This window comes from Athalia rosae, chromosome 6 (genome assembly GCF_917208135.1).
Source record: "Athalia rosae chromosome 6, iyAthRosa1.1, whole genome shotgun sequence".
Lineage (NCBI taxonomy): Eukaryota > Metazoa > Arthropoda > Insecta > Hymenoptera > Athaliidae > Athalia > Athalia rosae.
The window spans coordinates 9,469,790-9,489,874 of record NC_064031.1 but is presented as its reverse complement, the minus strand read 5'-3'; the positions used below and the strand labels follow the sequence as shown (position 1 = coordinate 9,489,874).

At 36.2% G+C, this 20,085-nt stretch overlaps 2 protein-coding genes across 6 annotated transcripts in view; one reads left to right on the top strand and one right to left on the bottom strand.

Moving 5' to 3' along the window:
• The first annotated feature begins 36 nt into the window (after nucleotides 1-36).
• LOC105690408 (calcium-binding mitochondrial carrier protein Aralar1) lies at nucleotides 37-15,191 on the top strand. 5 transcript variants are annotated; one of them, XM_020854845.2, is made up of 18 exons: nucleotides 37-121; nucleotides 252-311; nucleotides 8,442-8,498; nucleotides 8,842-8,984; nucleotides 9,046-9,161; nucleotides 9,256-9,395; nucleotides 9,484-9,630; nucleotides 9,726-9,867; nucleotides 9,950-10,043; nucleotides 10,380-10,418; nucleotides 10,744-10,834; nucleotides 10,925-11,000; nucleotides 11,090-11,208; nucleotides 11,284-11,454; nucleotides 11,532-11,867; nucleotides 11,961-12,063; nucleotides 12,873-12,963; nucleotides 13,045-15,191. In XM_020854845.2, the coding sequence occupies exons 1-18, from the start codon at nucleotides 83-85 to the stop codon at nucleotides 13,238-13,240; spliced, it is 2,160 nt and encodes a 719-aa protein (XP_020710504.1). In that variant the 5' UTR covers nucleotides 37-82; the 3' UTR covers nucleotides 13,241-15,191. The 5 variants fall into 5 exon arrangements, with proteins under 5 accessions (XP_020710504.1, XP_012263605.1, XP_020710506.1 ...); XM_020854847.2 differs by having other exon boundaries at nucleotides 78-121; nucleotides 252-315; XM_012408182.3 differs by lacking the exon at nucleotides 10,380-10,418 and having other exon boundaries at nucleotides 38-121.
• Nucleotides 15,192-15,723: 532 nt separating this feature from the next.
• The window catches only part of LOC105690372 (suppressor of lurcher protein 1), a 251,708-nt gene continuing 247,346 nt past the window's right edge, over nucleotides 15,724-20,085 (bottom strand). Inside the window, exon 13 of the mRNA XM_012408103.3 lies at nucleotides 15,724-19,271. Within this exon, the coding sequence (XP_012263526.1) occupies nucleotides 19,213-19,271 (59 nt within the window). The 3' untranslated portion in view covers nucleotides 15,724-19,212. The remainder of the gene's footprint in view (nucleotides 19,272-20,085) is intronic.

Below are 20,085 nucleotides of genomic sequence, written 5' to 3'. Positions count from 1 at the left end.
ATGTCCGCAGTAAAGTAAAATTCTTGATCCCTCGTACTTCGGTCTTACATTATTCAGCGGTATCCACTGTGGTAACAGTAGCATGGCAGCTTTCGTTCCTGACAGTGTTCGCACAGAGGAGGTAATTGTTAGTTTAGTTAAATCAGGCCAAGTAATGTATCTCGCGCATAACGATAAATCAATTGAACAATCATCTATGAAAAGTGATCCTAATACATTTATTTAAAAAAAATATTATGTGATGAATTCAGGTGAATTTCTTCCTGGGAATGAAGGACTGGTTCACGGTTCATGCATCTGGTAGTCAAGAGGTGGGTAAGTTTTTTATTTTATAATTCTGATTCAAATTTTTTTTCTACTTGATTGCTTCCTGCTGTTATGAAATCATTTCATTTTCCTGGGTCGTAACAATCATTTTAGTACCAGATTACGAATATTTTGAAGGAGGCTGTTCGTAAGTACAGTAATCGGCTGTCAATTGTTTTCTGCGAGGATTATTAAAAAAGAATCCTCTCTGACAGCTGTCAAAGCAACGTGTGCAGGTAGTGTATAGCTAAACTAGTTGCAACCCTATAGCCCTAAATCGGCTTAATTAGTCTTTTTATCAATTGAACGATGAATAGGGGACTCTGTGTGACCTCGTTGAATGTTCCACCGACAACTGACTCGAAAATTGTTCTAGGACATACAAATAACCTACCCGGCGTGCGTTCGATGTTGGAACTAAACAAATATCGATCTAACCGCGACTGCTCTACTCTGAGAAATTCGCCAGAATTTCGAGGTCACCGGGTCCGCAAAAATCCAAAACTGTCGTGTGCATCGAGCACCGAGCACGTTCTCAATCTCCTCAACTCGAGTATGCGTATATGTGTATTAATACCTTCTTTTCAGACACTTTTAGTCACGCAACTAATATCCCAACTGTTGGGTAACGTCCCACAGTAATTATAGTCTTGGAAACAAATCTCCGCGCTCCTAACATTTCGAAGTTAGCGATGCGTCACCGTCACTTACGATCGGATAGTTTCGCTGGTAGGATGTTTTTTCGCTCTCAAAAAAAATATAAATGAAACAGACCAACGTGAGGGAGAGAGAACAGAACGAAAAATCATTTTTGTTCTGAAGCGTATAGTGCTTTTCGAGCCAGATATCAATTGTTTACGTCAAAAAGCGATGCTGAAATTCTCGTTGATTTCGTAATATCATCGTTGATTTCAGAATCATACGTAAATGAGATTAGTTGTAAATTCATCAGTCTTATTGTTAAATGGAATCTCTCCAATTAAGTTGTAACGATACTCAATTCTTTTTACTTCTATCAAATAACGAATAGCGCAGAGATAGAGATTTGATCCTTCACGCAGGATACTTGTACTTGGATGATCCGATTGACCTTGAACTTGTCGTGTCGAGGTCGCGGCTATATGGAAAGTTCTCTCAACGTTATAGCAACGCCTGTCTTCCGAATCAAATCATACGATGGAAGGAGAATGTAAAAAAATTACTTACAATGCTCATATTTTTAGAAAAAATCGGAGACGATCATTAACACGTCTGTAATGCGTAATCATCAATCTATCACTCCTGTCGTCTGATACTAGAGATCGGGTAATGACCAGTTACTTTGAATTCTAATCGGTTTATGTATTTCTCTCGTATGATTCAACCACACCTCTATGTAACCAGGTGTATAAAATTTCACTAAATATTATGCAAACTGAATCCACAAACATATCTTAGCCTGTAATACGTATACCTATATAGGTATATATACTCACAATGAAAGTAATGAGGATCTTTTTGTTCCATAGTATGATAGTATACATTTTTTTTCAAGCAGCTAATTAAATATTGAGTTATATTTTTGAGAGTTCCCATATTCTCAGACATGTTTATCGAGTATGTAGATATTACATTGTCAAGCTATACAACTGATTGTGAAACATTTTTTTCGCTTTGAAGAAGAAGAATAGAATTATCAATAAACTATATCATCGGTCAAGCGAAGTTACATATTTTACGAAAGGGTTAGCTCGACGTTCTCGTCTGACCCTTGTCCAAGCAAATATATTATACGTACCAAAAGTAATGTATAAAATATACATATATATGTATACAACATACGTTTACACACGTGCAGATAAATACATAAAACTTGAGCTAAGATAAACTTAGGTCTGGGTGTCTGTATGGATAAAGTATAAGAATATGAGGAACAGTAAAAAGAAAAAAAAGTCAAGAAAAATGGAATAAGAAAAAAGAAAAAAGCAAAAAGATATATACGTGTATATACGTCAGTAAGAATTCTTTGGCTCCCGCCGCTTCTTTTTCTCGGTCACGCGGCTATCTCCGAGGCCTCAACGTGTAAAGATTCTACACATGACGTATCATTGGCATTTTCGGTTACCGACCCTGATGCGAGGATGTGGTGCCGTCTTTTCACATGATAGCCAAGGTCAGGAAGCACGCATTCGCCGCCTGATCTCTGCCGTGGATTATTATACTATAGCCTAAGCCAGTACGTTTTATAGAGATATACACGTTTTGGATCATAAAAAAATTAAATTGGAAAAAAATCCAACTGCACACACCGATGCGGTTCAGATGTATAATATTCCGTGCTTGAAGCTACACCGCCGGTTAATTGAAAATTTGTCAAAAATTATTTTTAATGATTCAGGTGTAAAGAAATGACTGATTCAAGCCTACAGCTAGATATATCTTGTTTCGAAGACTGCATTCGATTCAAAATCAAGATGAAGCACGTGGCGGTGTGTGACGTGATCATAATGTTTTTCACTTGACCATTGCGGATATAAATTATCTGGCATTGAGATTATATTATTACATATTTGTATGTATATATATATTTTTTTTTGTAAAAACTAAATCACCTAATATAGAGTATCATTGAATTATATGTATACAACGTAAACACTATCAGGTTTCTGATTGCATCACTGCAAATGCAGTTTCATTAGCATTATAACGGACACACAGTGTGAATTAGGGCATGTATATTAAATGTAATACGTGCGATAATTTTATATCAAAATTTTATATCAAAAAAGTCCACTCGACGCGACGTCACATCGATATCATGCCCCCCCATGATGTTTAATTCATTTGCGGCGAGAGCTACTATTTATGTACTAATATCCATAGAACCAAAGATAAATCCGTGGGGGGTAATACATACGGACACATACATACATACATACACCAATGTATAATAATATGTTGATCGTGGATAATAATAATAAAATCGCGGCGGACACACTGCACGAAGTATTTTTTTATTTTTTTGGACGTTATCACGCGATATCACAAGTCCTCTTCTTTCCTAATCTTTATCGCAATAAGTAGATTGTTTTTGTTTCTTGCTTCATGTAATTATGATGATTTTATTATCGTTATACAGAAACTTGCGCACGTACAGATTAATACCCGGCTGCCAAGTTTTCACATCTATACCCATTCGCATAGAGTCGATTTTTCTTTACGACTAATTATAACCCGCGAATTTGATTCAATTTACACACGTCCGCGAGACAATGTCGTTATTTTTACAAACAATCTGCGCCTATTTCTTTCTACCCTTACACGATTTCTCGACTATAATTAGTTCTTCACTTCGCTGTTAAATTTAAGTTCGATACGAGACAAAGATCAACGATTGTTTAATTTCGGCTACTGCAGCATGCGCCGATCTCCTTGCACAATGTATTTGTTTAATCCTGATTCTATCAGAGCGCGTCATTTTCTGTGGATCCCCGAGACATCCGCCCCATCGAGCAATGTCTCGTTCCCGCACATATCTTCCTTGCGGTTACGATGGCCTCGAGATGAAACTGAAAATGAAATCACATAAAAAAACTATTGTGCAGCAGTGTTACAAGACTTTCCATATTTTGTTGGCCTGCCCATTCAGACGCAGATCTTGGGGCGTCGAATTTATCGTTGTGTTAATGAAAGGTTTGATTATTAAAAAAATAACAATTCACTCCACGATGTAGCTGTAATATGTCGTAACACGCACGGAGAAATGACAATCTGGTTACGTCCGGTCGAAACTTTGATATCGCTCTTGCTACTCGAGCTCTAAATATAACAAACCACTAACACCGCTGTAGTACCCGCCTAAGTGCTGTAACGGGCTAGGTTCTCTATACGATTTTATTATATCTTTAATAGTTATAGGTTGAATGCAGCTGGTCAAATTTGGTCATGCATATGATTTTCCAAGCTCTGCGGTATTTTATTTATTCATTTATTTATTTTTTATTCATTTTTCGCGACCTATCGAATTGTTGCAGTTACCGCTGCGAAAAGATCATCTTTTTAATAATTGTTGTTACTTTATTTTATTTGAATAACGCAATCATTATTATTGTGACGCTTATGTTGCAGCGACCGCGCATTCCTCTAATTATAGTTTATAATTATCTTCTTTTTATTCATACTCGTCATGATCATGTTTATTATCTATCTTATATCATTCACATTTTTCTCTCTTAACATCAGGCAAGTATAATTCCATCGCAGAGATAATTTCCATTCTCTTTCAGATCGCAGTCGTGTACATCAAGTTCAGTCGATCGTTCGACTGTAAAAATATATTATCTGCTTATAGAAGCAACAAGTAGCTTCGGCGGGCATATAATAAGCGGTTCCTTTTACGGATTTTCGTGACCCCCGCGACGAAGTTTTTTATCTAAATTCCTAATTCTCCCAGTGTGATCTATCAGCGCGAAAACGATAAGAGCGACGTCCAACTTGAGCCATTACATGTTCGACTAGTCATACCAAATAAAATACGATTAGATATGCCCGGATAAGTCGGGTTAATTATCGCGATGAATATCTTTAGATTCAATTTCCTGCAAAGAAGGCCGGGGGGAAAATTTGACATCCATTGAGCGTCCGACAATCGTACGAATCGGTGCGAACTTTCGATTTCCTCGCTGCAGTTGCAGATAAAAAATTTATTTTTTATAAAAAAAAAAAAAAAAAAAAAGCTACGACGATATCCACGGTGGTTTTATCATCAAATTTTACTCCCTCGCGTTACATACGACAGATGCACTTGCGAAGAAAGAACAAAAATTTTCTTAATCGTCGTCGAACTTATTTGCCCGTCGCGAGCCACTGCCACCTAGAATTATTTCGCGCTTCTACCAATCTATACATATATAAGTATACCTATATGTATACCTTATACTCGTTTCATCCAGCGACGTAACTTGGTACGTCGTCGGCAACAACCTCGACGGTTATACGGGACCGTCGTCGACGGACACAGCCGCAGTAGGGCAGCCCTCGATGACAGAGGAGGCCAAATCAGAGCGGCCCCCTCGCAATTAGAGAAGAAATAACAAAAAAGCCAACAGTCCTCTCAAACTTTAGTTTTAATCATTGAATGAACTTGAAAAAAAAAAATCAGTAAATTAATAAAATTCCTTGACCTGGTATTGGCGAAGTTATGTACAGCCACCTCGCCACAGTGCTCAGTATTTAACCGCATGAAAATAAATTATTCTTGTAATTGTGCATTTATTATCATAATTTAATTATAAATGTGTTAACTAATTTTATAATGAATTGTGAACAGTGAGATCTGGTGCACGATTATATTATACTCTTTATTTAAACAATCATAAGAGAAGAAAACAATTTTTCTTCTTCATCCGTCTTTGATTCGTTTTTCTTTTAATCAACCGTTACGCAATCAGGATGCTGTCGATTGATGATATTGCCGGCGAAGAGGTCAGTCCCTTTAAAATTTTTTTCGCTCTTGAAAATTATACTAAAAAAACATCGATGCTATATATTTATCGAACACTTGTGTTGAATTATACATGTAACATAACGCGATTCCTTTAATTATACCTGTCGTTATTAATTAGGATTTTTCTTCAAACTTTTACCGTGACCACTCTTTGTGGTTTTTTTTTTCATTGCATAAAATAGAGGAAAAAAATAAATTCACCCACGCAACTTTTAGCTGCAAGGTGACTGAAAGGGTATTGTTACGTGGCACTGAGGCAAGGCTTCAGTTTTTTTTATTTTAGTCTTTTTTTTTATCCAGGTCGTAGCACATAGACAAAAAGTAAGATAAAATAAAAGCGGCTTCTATTTCCGATCTTTATTTGTAAACGATTCGAATCTAAATTGAGGCGATTATCAAAATGATGATATTATAGATTCGAATCATTTTGGGATAATATATATATTTCCAATTGCAAAATTGTCCCGGACATGTTTCGCAGCGTTACGTTATATCAGGTCATTCCGCGATGAGTCTTCGTTTAGCCGGATTTGGAATTCGGAAATCTAGTTGAACGCGGTTACACAAGTTCATCCAATCATTGATATAGGGTTATAACTGTATAATCGTAATGCCTCGTTTAACATCTCGCGCTTTTATTCTCATGCATGAATAAAACTTTATGGGTCATATACGTAGTTTCGCTATATGCGAATCAGGAACGCCATTATCGTAGAGAAATATAAATTCGTTTCCCATATCGGCAAAGAAAAAAAAAAAAAAAAAATCAAAAAAATCATCGATCGGATGGATTAATTAAGAATCTATCGCTGTGACGGTGACATAACCAGTCGGTCCTATTAATTTTTATTTCTCATACACGTGTGACGTGATGCAACGAAATTGACGATCACATCTTCGGGTCGGATGTGGAAAAATTATTCGCGTTATCAGAGGTGCATGTACATACACACACACACACCTATGTATCTCGCCGTGAGCTGATCAGCTGATTCATAAGCTGAGGTCTTTGAGATGGAGAAAGGGAAAACGCGCGACACGCGCACGTGATGACGTGCAGTGATGCAAAGGCGTTGTAATTGCAGGCTCTTTTGCTATTTCTTTTCCTCTTGATTTTCCTCCATTTCATTTCAACTACTTCCTATTCATAAAACTAAAATTACGTCAACGCTGAAGGAGGAAAAAATGAATGAAGAATAAATTTCTAACTCATATAGGTACCAATCGTGATGTGATCAAAGGAAACATACGATCGCAGTGTCATCAAAGTAACGCGAATCGCTGCTTCTGGGAGAAATCCTCGTCTTTTCTCTCTTCTCCTCTTCATTTCGCTCTCCATGATATTTCGATGAATTGAATGCGGAGCTAGCGGTGGACACATTTTTATTAGATCTGTTTAATAGCTGTAACTGCAGGTGCGACATTTAACATAACTGTTACAGTTATGTATTCGGAATCGTATTATAGATCGATTGCGTAACATAAAAATATTCTCAGAGTACATTTGTTTTCGCTGCGTGATATCGCTAATCAGCTGGAATTCCGAGTGTTGCGGGGGCCGCGACGTCGACGTATTATGTCTCATTATTCTATCGGTAGTACTCGCCTTTTAGTCTCGTTGCAACTTTGGATCAGAGCGTGTGATTCGTGTGTGCGGTCTCATACTTTACAGTTGGAATATAGTTGATTTATCATAATCGCGTTGAAATAAATTTATCATACGTTTATTCGTTAATTAATTTATTCGTCGCGCGTTAAGAAGTGTAAAGGAAAAAAGTGAGAGCGAGAAGGGGGATTTGAAAAACGGAAAAAAATCCCACTAGCCATCCAACCGCAGAAGAAAACGATGCTGCACTCGAGTGTACGACTGCAATAATTATCCATATGTGAATATAGAAAAAGATTATTAAACATTTTTTTTAAATATCGATATATTTCACGTAGAATTATGAATGAATAGCCCGGTGACACGTGGTTAAGGGATCAATGAACGATCTCGTGTACCGTACGTATAGGAATTTAACTGTGCGTATAAAAAGTCACGCAGGGTCAATCGAATCAGTTATGAATATAATATATATTATTTGTCTGGCAATTCGATTACTAAATATAGATTTATATACCATATCAATTTGCGTTGCGTCTGTATTCATATGTACCATACGCGCATCAGTTGATACTTTGACAAGCACTAAATGGCTCGACTTGCGAGTTGCATTGCACACGAATGGCCTTCGCGAGATTACCTAACAGCACTTGACCTTCCGAGTCTTTAACTCATTAGAATTGTGCCAGTGTGACTATGAAGTGTAGATATACCATATCATCCTTTATCTGGTTCATCTTTTACTTTACTTTTATTATCGTGTAAATGAAAAATGAAAGTGGTTGAACAAACCGTGATTTAGGACGGGAAAAATCAAGCACCTAATCAATTTCTCCAGCGAATTTATGAGTCGGATTTCATCTGGATGTTTTAACACGGTTTTAATTTTTGGAAGACTTTTTTTTAATCATTCGTTCATGTAATGCGTTCACTCACGTAACACGTACCGATTTGTTTCGGTGAGATTAAGATCGTATGATTTATTGATCGATAAAATGACTCGCGAGAAATAAATCACATTATAAAAATTGATCGATTTTTCAGGGTTCTGGATATCTGAAACGGGCAAACAGTGATCGACTTCATGAAATCTTCAATCAGGTAAAATATAATTCTATAATTGCTTTTTTTCGATAGGATTTTATATCATGATGTGCAGGTATATCTTCGGGTGATTGTCGCGAAACTATTTAAGTAATCGAACAATTATTGCCCTTGAATTAATTCAGCGATATGGGTGTAGACTTCTTATCTGCAGTATCACGTAATCGATCGAATAGTTTAATGAAAAGTTGAAGGTTCGTAATAGTCGAAGAAATGTCAACTCGACCAATCCGTCTGTCTCGATCAGCTCACATTTATTTCAAGAGTTTTATTCATAGATTATTTTTTTTCTTATGCTATCATATTATTCATGCACATCATGAAATTCGAAAAATTTCAGTATGCGACTCAGGAGAAAAATGGAGAGAGATTTATGACCCCCGCAGATTTCGTGAGAAGTTACCTGGGCTTTTATACAGATGCAGATTTCAATCCCGAGTCTGTTAGGCTGCTCGCCGGCATCGTTGATACCAGCAAAGATGGGTAGGTTCGTAAATTATCAGAAATAGAACTATCTTCATTGATAAGGGTTTTTTTTTCACAGGCTCATCTCATTCGCCGAGTTTCAGGCGTTTGAGGGTCTACTTTGTGTACCAGATGCCCTTTACAGAACGGCTTTCCAATTATTTGATACTAATGGAAACGGAATGGTTGCGTTTGGTGAGTTTCGAATCGTCGTATTTCCTTTCAATCGATGAGCAGTACCTCGTCTCTGAAAAATTTCAATGTTGCTCTGGAAAATAAAAAATTTCAGCTGAGTTCGCTGAGGTGATGCGTAAGACTGTACTTCATCAGAAAATGCCGTTCAACATGGACAGTGGGTTTATAAAGCTCTATTTTGGCAATGACAAGAAACGGCTAATTAATTACGCCGAATTCAGCCAGTTCCTTCATGTGAGTTAATTTCAGCGAATATTACCGTAGCTTTGACATAACATCGCACTGAATTAGAGTTTCAACAAATGGCTTCATTACTATCCAGGACTTTCACGAGGAGTACGCCATGGAAGCTTTCAGAAAGTTTGATACCGAAGGTGCGGGCTTCATCACCGCTTTAGATTTTCAAGACATTATGATCAGTATAAAAAGTCACCTACTGACCAAGAAAATCAAGGACAATCTAGTCGCGGTAAGTTTTATCGTTATTTCAAACGACGAAACGGAAATCGCGTGATCGTTTCTTAAATATTATTAATAGAAATTATCGATTAATTTAATTCGCAGGCTGCAGGGGCTGGCCAGGGTGGACGGAAAGTCAGTTTTCCCTACTTCATGGCTTTCAATTCTTTGCTGAATAACATGGAGCTCATAAAACGTATTTATCTGAACGCTACCAATGGACACAGAAATCAGGAAGTTACCAAAGGTACTTTCACATGAAACGTTCAATCCGAACCTATTTCATTTCCGATTATATAAAAATTTTAATCTTCCTTCCTTCGTCACAGAGGAATTTCTCCATTCTGCTCAAATGATGTCCCAGATCACCCCCTTGGAAGTGGATATTCTGTTCCAACTGTGCGACCTTCTTCATCAAACTGGGTGAGCATCTACGGATTCTAGTTAAGGAGCTTCCATATCATACGGTTCTAAGGGTATTTCTAGATTACATCCCATCATCGCGTTATCATGTATGTTCCGATTTTATATACTTATCTTGGAGGATTGATGTTATAATTTGGCATGTATGGAGCTTTGCTAGGAAGACGCTACCGGAGTTTAAGCATCGATGTTACTGCCATCGTTTTTTTTTTAGTATAACCAGAAATCTGCAAAGTATATAATTGTTCGTTAAGTTTAAAGAGAAGTAAAACAAAAAATAGAAATCGGTTAAACAGTGGACTGAGAATATTTGTGTGTTTACGCTGCTCGGATCAGCTCTGCAACGGAAGATTCTGAGGCAAGGGCATGGTTTGGGTGCGTCTTTGTATTACCGAATATCTTGTTCTAGTACGTTATTTTTAAAAATATAAGGCACATTCAGCTATTTATTCGCCATGTTCTGGTAGGCTGGTTCTTTTAGAAATTATTTATTTTACTTCCCGCCACAGAGGATCTGAAACATCGTTCGACGACTATAATTATGCCGTCACATTGAACCTGAATATATCAGAATTCTAGTTATAATATTGAAGAGCGAACAACGCCTCGAATGATATCTTCAATAAATCAGTGACCTTGGCTAAATATGATCACTCGTCAGAGAAATCTTTACATGTAATTATTTTTTCTCTATGTTCAGGAGAATAGTCTACAACGATCTTGTGGACATTACACCAGAACAGTATTTCAAACAAATCTCGAAGCGTCTTGCCGAAATCAAAGCAGTTTCGGTAAGTCCCACTGAAATTCTTCATCTCATCGTCGGTCGGCATTTAAACTTGTATTTGGAATCGATGTTACATGACCTCTTCAATTTTCAGAGTCCTGATGAACGTGGTGTTGTCACACAAATACTAGAGAGCGGTTACAGATTCGTGCTCGGCTCAATTGGTGGAGGTAAGTTGGAATTGCAGAACCTATTTCAACATGTGCTAAATATTTTGCCTGTTCAAAGGACATGAGTAATTAATTTCGTTATTCCTTAGCCGTTGGAGCAACCGCTGTTTATCCAGTTGATTTAGTGAAAACTCGTATGCAGAACCAACGAACCGGTTCATTTATCGGTGAATTGATGTACCGAAACAGCATTGATTGCTTCAAAAAGGTTGGAATCGATAAATATCATGGCATGACTCTCACTGCATTATTAATGATAAAGTCGGTACCATTTGTGTGACAGGTTATTCGCCACGAAGGTGTTACTGGTCTATATCGCGGACTGGTACCACAATTAATGGGAGTTGCGCCTGAAAAAGCTATAAAACTTACGGTCAACGATTTTGTCAGAGATAAATTTATGGACAAGAATGGAAATCTTCCAATCTTTGGTGAAATCATATCTGGTGCCTGCGTAAGTATTGCGAACTGTTCAACTTTTAGAAATTCGGTATTTATGGATCCATTCAAAATTTTATTGCTTCCTTACAGGCTGGAGGATCTCAAGTAGTGTTCACTAATCCACTTGAGATTGTAAAAATCAGGCTTCAGGTTGCTGGCGAAATTGCTGGAGGTTCAAAAGTCAGTGCGCTTTCGGTTGTCAAGGAACTTGGTCTATTTGGTCTCTACAAAGGTGCACGAGCTTGTCTGCTGCGTGACGTACCCTTCAGCGCGATATACTTTCCAACATATGCTCATTTAAAGACAAAAATGGCCGACGAAGGGGGATACAACACGCCGGTGTCCCTCTTAATTGCAGGAGCTATGGCTGGTGTTCCAGCTGCAGCGTTGGTTACCCCAGCTGATGTAATTAAAACGAGATTACAGGTAATCATTCTCATACCGTTGTGTTCTCCTGGACTTTGTTGAGCATCATTCCATAAGCCTCTGGTAAAATTTTGGCTTTTTCTTTAATTACAGGTAGTGGCAAGGCAAGGTCAAACGACGTACAATGGTGTGACGGACTGTGCTCGTAAAATTTACCGCGAAGAAGGTGCAAGGGCTTTCTGGAAAGGAGCCACAGGTACATTTTAACATTTTATATCAATAAAAATGAGCAGCATCGAACACTTGGCAGCATATTTTTTAACCATTATTTAATTAGAATTTTCTGAAATCTCAGCTGAAAAAAGGCTAAATGGTCACAATAGTTTGAGTGTCCTTTATACATATATGTGGACCTTTAAGTACCTGTTCAATCGAGCTCGCTTGGAATTTTTTTCTCACATGTCACGAGTGTTCCTAAGATCATTTTTTTGACGATTGGTTAGTAATATTTTTTGTCATGGTCGATTGAATGCATCGGGCTGGCCCCGTTGCATCGTCGGCCTGTATTTCTTCCCAATATGACCCGGCGATTTACTTGTCAGTGAGTATACTTCCCTCTCTTTGGAGACTGCCCGTGGCCTAACAGTATTGTGATCATTTTTTTTGAATATGTTCGTGTGCCAAGAGTGACGTCACCATATCGTCCTCGGACTGTTTGTAATCAGCTACTACCTTGTTAATAACTAAAATAATCTCTTTAGTCATTTGTCGTCCCTCAATTATACGACAAACATATCTAAAGCTCACACAAGGGAAATCAGAAGCATTGAGAACAAACTCATAAGATGATTGTACATACAGTTCATATTTCATTGAAATGTAAAAGTCAGATATCTCGTCATAATTTTTGTGTCGCCTGCATAAATTTTGGGTTGAAATTTACTTGGTCTGATATAGTTGAATATTTGTGGCATCAATTTACAATATCATACAGTGATTTGGAATGCTACGAGCCGATACGGTGGCTCAACTGCGATTTTTTTTAATTGAAAATGTTTCTCATAGCCCGTGTACTGAGATCGTCGCCGCAGTTTGGGGTCACCTTATTCACCTATGAGTTACTTCAAAGGTTGTTCGTCGTCGATTTTGGAGGATCGTAAGTAGACCAAAAATATAATTTATATCATATCGGTACGCAAATGGTTGCCAGATACTCTAGTTGAGATATTGTTTTCAGTCGGCCAACCGGCTCAGAACAGAAGGTTCCTACAACTGGAATGGCTGATGAGATACGATCAACGAATCCTGATCACATCGGAGGCTACCAAGTTGCGTTGCCGATCTTCACGGGAATTGAATCAAAATTCGGCCTTTGTCTACCGAGGTACCAAGCGAGTGTTCCAACGAAGCCTGCAGCAACCGTCGCGCAGTAAAAAAGTGCACATTGCCAGCAGAGGCTACAATATGTATAGTTTCTACGAACATTGTTTCATACATTTATATCCATGTATATATGCAGATATTTATACGGGAATTTGTGTATACCGTGTACCGATGTTTATATCATGCGTGTGCTCGGAAGTACGGGCATATCGCATTTATCACAGAGTAACGACAAGGTTGAAAGCGAAACGTACCGAATTGGGGCGAGATCATGAAAGAGCTGAATCAATGAACTGATAAATTCTACTAAATAAATTGTTATACTTCGATACCGAATACAGCAAGGAGCGAATGAGAGGAAACATCAAGTCGTGAGTACCTATATTGTTGAGAAATTCTCTGTCCCGTTTTGAAACCCCGGTGAACCGCGATCATTAATTCTCGACAGCGTTATTCACTGCATAGGTAATAATTATTTAAACTTTGAATCTATGATAGTGTTACACTGAATCCTACCACAAGTCAGCTACTGGTAGCTGAAACGATTATATTGTTAAGTTGGGTATGTACTCGTTAATATTGACTATTTTTTAAAGACTGGTGCGCCTCGATGAAATAATTCAGTAACGAGAGTTTCGTTATAATCACGTTTTTCAGCCTACTGCCCGTAGATTATGCTCCGGAGAGACTGTTGAACTGTAAAGCTTACTTTAGTCACTTAAATAATTCTTCGAGGCGCACTTAAGCTGCGCATTGTACGAGGTACGTACGTGCGTATTAGCCAGCTACTGTTATCCTAGAGTGATTGTACTACGTATATCATGGAAGAACTCAGGAATAAATTCCTGTGGTTCCTGCAGGACGCATTTCTTGATTTTCAATAGTCATGCCAACACTGGATACTCATAGTCTAAGTTTATTGTGTATGAGCATACAATGACTATTTCAAATCGATTCGATGAGTTTTGCAGATTCTAATTTCCCCACGTATGATGTTTTGAGGACCTTAATTTTCACCGTACTTTATATATGAAGAGATATCTATAAATATATATACGAAAATGTATATACATATGTTCACAGTTGAAATGTAAATAAGTTCGTTATAAAATTATTAAAACAACTTCGTAAAGTTTATGAAATTCTGAAAAACTGCAATTGGTGAGCTACAAAAAATTTAACAGAGAAATAATATTCAAATATCTATGCAAAAAATATTATGCGACTGCACAAAACACAGTGAACTTTTAAAATAATCACATTCATATAATTAAATCTATTCTACCACGAACACTATTCGTAAAAAAATAAGCCACAGCTTTACGATGCACTTTTTCAAAGTTGAGCAACGAAAAAAAAGAAAAAAAAAAACATTTACATCTATCCTTCATAATTTCTATCAGTTATTTATCTTTCAAAGTGCCAATCTGAATCAAAGAATCAAATACTGTGTCGTAATTTTACACGGTTTACGCTAAAAATACTTTCCAAGTTTTCGTGAAGAGGAGAAAATGAGCATCAGGTAAAATACGATCGGTACAGTGAGAATATATAATAAAAAATTCGTTACGATATCAAAGTGTATCATAATTGGGGGAAAAACTTTTTTTTCTCAATTCAATGTTGAAATTTTTCTTTACAGTGCAGTGTTCAATTACGCACTGCGCAAAAATACGTATGATTTTTCAAAGCATATTCCGGTTGAGGTAACGCTGAAAATATTATCATATTATTTACCTGCGTGAACTTATAATGTACAGATATGAATTTAAAAATTGGATACCTATTGTGAAAAGTTATGTTATATGACATGGTACGACATTTTGAAAGTAAGAATAAATGCTATAATTTAAGTAACAGCTTTTTCGCGTTATGTACAATTCTCCCGTGATCACCTTTCATTTCATTTTATATTTTAGAATAGCTGAATCAAAATGTGAATATTGTTAAAGTTCGTTCATGGTGTATATTGAAATAAATTTGGGACTATTACAAAATTAATTTTCTCATATCGAATGGTAAATTTATTTCACGACATTCGATGAGAAATACTCGGCTCCATGTGCAGCGATCGACATCAATGTGCAGTTCTTTGCGCCCGACCCATGACCTGCAATCGTACCGCCATGCGTATGTTATAATTATACGCTCTACGGTATGTACGATATATTTCCCAGGTGAATCTGAGGCACCGAATGAAGCGGTTGACGCACACTTTATTTGTATAATAAAATTGTCCGGCTCCGTTGCAACGACGTAGTCATAATTATTGCTTCAATAAAGTTGACAGGTAATCAAGCTGACGTCACGTTGCCGAGAATTCTCTATGGAATCAAAACGTCACTTAGGTCCTATATATGTTCGTCACTGTAATTGTAGCGGCGCACATATGTGTGATTAATTATTCATTATAGATCTGACAATTTACACGCAGTCGAATATGAGAAAAAACGACCGAAATCTGAAACTTATTAGTTTGAAGAATGAAGTAAATTACTCATTGCATCGGGGTCAAAAATTGAATCATTTATTAATATCTATCATGATTTATTAATTTTGTGTTGGTGAGTGAAATTACATTTTGATGTGACTTATTAGTTTCTTTTTATTTTTTTTTTTTTTTTAATTTAATTTTTTTGTTTTCCATATTCATATGACAGTTAGGCAAGAGCCTTTTTCAAAACTCAATAAGAAAATACACCTTCCGTATACTTAACGTAAGCGGATACCACAGGTTATAGTTACATGTAATTGGGCTATAGTTGCATACAGAAACTCAAAGAGCATCAATTAAATATAATCAGTTAATTAATATACTTTAATTCTATAATCTTGGAAGTATAATATACAGGTTGGGTAAAATTGCGTAATTGTATCAAGTTACTCACATGGTTCGACGCTTTGAACTTCGGCATTCAGAAACAGACGTCGATAATATCGACCGATCGACGGAGACTTCAATGCCTGGGACATCCTATAATTCTGTCATACTTTTTCCACTTACAACGTAGATATGATTGAAACGAAAATAATAACGTGTTATCTAAGTGTGAATAAATATTTTACAGAGGATTATTAATGGACATCAGTTGAAAATTTTAATCATATCAATACAATTATTTTGCAGAATTTCTTTAACTCATCGTCTTCGTTTGCATTTCTTCTTTCTTTCGCGTTGCAGGTAGGTACAGAAAAAGTTAGTGCGAGAGTTGTTTTTTTTTCTATCGACAGCCAGTGGTCAGTTTGGTTCAAATAAACTTACGATTCAGACAGAGATGGTTGTCAAGATCTTCTTTTAGCCGTAACCACGTTGTAAAATAGACGACACTCAATTTTCCCATTTTGATTATATGTTCTCCACTCAATTTTTATTGGTGTTTGGAATCTGATTCAACTCATTCGTGTACCGCACGTTAGAGTTTCGGGAACATAAAAGAACAGTGAAAAACTGATTTTCATTTTTACTGCCAATTTTCTAATTGATTCAGATTTCAAACTCTGACAAAAATTAATCCAATCAAGGAAGGCGGTGTGCCAAAGCAAGGAAGTAAAGTTTTTTACGTATAGAATTATTACTCCAAAACTTTTTGGTATTCAATTGTTACAAGTTAGCGATGGAAGATGATGGAAGAAGCTGTGACTTATGATCATAAACTTTTCTTGCTTGTTATATTTGCTTTAATTGAGGCGAAATTTCGTTCCCAGAAAATTTCGCAACACGCGAGGGAATGATAATTATGGCGAATTGTTTCATTAATTTGTTCTCTTTTTTTTTTGTCAGCTTCTCATTTATTTTTTTCATATCGCGTATATCCTGATATGGAGAGCGAAGGATTAATTGAATACGCTTAGAAAAGTACCCTATTTATTTTGCTAGCTGTGATAGAAATGTCTTCAATATTCGATCGCGATAATAATTAATCCGGAAAACCATCCCGCACATTTTTTGGATTGGTTCGACCACTGGCGGCTTATACATTTCTATAATGTATAACATTCGGTACACGGTACGTCTATTTTTTTTTCAGTAAATTGCAATGGTATTTTTAGTATATTCATATATATATATGTATATATATAATAGTATTTACAACTTGATATAATAATACAGTTTTCTTTTAATCAGTTATTTATTTTAGGTATATAACTTACCGATTAATAGTATTTTATTTATTTGTTACTTTTATTACTATTATTATTGTTAACATTATCATTATTACTATTATCATTAATATATAAATAGCATTAAACAGTCAGCAGATCACTGGTCAACACGAATATATTTATAATTTATTTTTTTTACGTTATGTATAAATACCATATCATTCGTACCTGCACAAATTGTGGTATATGTCCGTAGTATGTATATATTTATATAGATATATTATATATAACATATACAATGTGTCGTCCGCACCATTTTACAAATAATTCATAATTGTACAATAAAAGTACAATCATCGACGAATTATATCATATTAGTCGTATCAACGAATTATAAATCTATATTCCCGAAGTATTCACAAAATATTCCAACGTTCAATTCCAATTAAATTAAACGTGACGTAGTAATAATTATTACAATCCTATCGATGGTATAGAAGAAATGATAGAAAAATTGAAATAACAATCACATAATAGTACCTATATGAATACGTTCGAATATTTACGGTATAATTACACGGTTCTGAGGTTAATTTCGGAGATTATTTTATACTTTGTTAGTTTTGTTTTTCAATTTCTTCATTTTTCTTCTTTTTTTTTTTTTTTTTTTTATACAGATCGATCGAGTAATTACAATGATTCATTGACGTATATATACATAGATAAAATACACAATCGAGTCACGGGTATATTCGGAACCATGCACAATTCATTTTATAACTGCACCGCTACGAAATAATCATAGGGTATTATAGTATACATACTTCGTCGCGATTCAAATAAGGTTTCGCGGATCTGCTTTAGTTTTTCACATGTTAAATAATAATCGTTTGACATTCACTCAGCTTTCAGACTCGTGATTGTTAACCAAAAATTTTCTCTAACGTTTTTTTTTTTTCGATATACATAGTTACAGTAATTCTGACCGACCGCCGAAAGATTGGAAATGTGAAAAATTTAATTTCAAATCGGCTTTCGAAGTTTTTCTAAAATTTGTAGTTGACAGAAGTGTGTTACATGTATACATTTAGCTAAGGTTTGTTAAAATGGCATGAAATCATAACGTGCGATGACCCTTTCTTTCAGTTTTTTCATATTATTATTATTTTTTTTTGTTTTTGTTTTATATTAAAACCTAGAAAAACAATGAAAATGATTGTCTCTGGTATATCGTTTCAATCCGTTAGTAGTTAGTTATTCAACTTTTTTTTGTTCTCTCCCTGTTTCTTCAATTTTTGAGCACACACAATCTTTAACGAACTGCACTTATCAATTCCGCTATCTATATAATATTGATATCATATAAGATTCCTATATGTTAATTACGAATATAATATAATTACCGATACCAACTCAATGTATCATTCAGTTCAAATTTTTATTATATATAAACGTTATTCTCAACGTGGGTCTGATTCGATTAGAGTCAATTGGTTTATTCGATCTATTACGTCATTATTTATTCATTCGTTTATTAAAGTATTTATTTATTAACTCATTTGTTTATTCATTCATTTATTCATCTTCTAGATAAATTAATAGAACACCAACCTTACAACGTCTGCACTTTCTTCCACCGTGTATCTTCTCTCTCCCCGTTTGTTGTTCCGTAAATTGTTATTCGTTGTAATTCTTGCGACAATGAAATAATAATAGGCCAGAGACATCGTCGCTTCTTTCTATTTTTTTCTTTAGCTCTTTACTACGACGACGAAGATGAAGATGCTCCCCTGAAACCAGCTGCAGGTGCGAGGACTCCGTAGATCACGCGAAAAATATACCGTGTGGCTTATATCATATCACGAAAGTTATTGCAATCCGTTGTCTCAGCTAGCCAGGTAAACCTAGGGGATGAATTTCAGCCTCGGAGATAACTTCCGAAAACTAGTAGAATTAATACCAGCGGCATACAGGGACCTGGAAAATAATTAACCGGTGGTAATTGCGCACCTTAACAGGTGCGTGCGGATTTGAATAGTTTTTTGATCTTGAATTTTGGAAGTTTGTTTTTTCAAAAAATTACAGATCAGAACAATCGTCCATCGGTCTTCGACGACGTGTCAGAAATTTTTCATGTTTCCACTCTAGTCGGTGGTATCTTACTACTTTTGTAGAAAGCTCGAATGTTTATCTGACCAGAGGACCGGAAGTAGCAACTTTCCGTTGAGCGAAATATCGCGGCTGAAGTTAGTTGCGAGTTAAGCAATCCGATTACACCGGCTTGCCTTGGTATTAAGTAACGCTGTTACGAACATTTGGAATGGAATTATCCACGTTGAGCCTCCATCGGGAAACCAACTCATCACTCATCTTTACCGCCGCGTATAAATCCGACGTTGCGTAAAAATGACAATTTTCAATTTCGAAAGACTACGAAACCCTAGTTCTCCGACTGACTTTTTTCGGTAGGGTATTAATCTGCCGTAACGTGCCATCGAAAAGTTTCGGAATTCATTTCACAGTTATCCTTCCAGAGATAACGATTACATTATATCCCGATCCTCGTAATACGGCGGATCTGAAACCGCATGTAATTATAATATTCCGAATGGACGAGTGGTGCCTACAAACGGACTGTTTTATGAACCAATTACATAACGCGAGGAGGAGTCTTCGCAGTCGGGTGGAAATAAATATACGCACGTACACGTGCATACATGTATTTCATTACGTTCCTTCGGTTATACTAATTGTATCCGTAAATACGATTTTAACAAAGGACGTAATAACG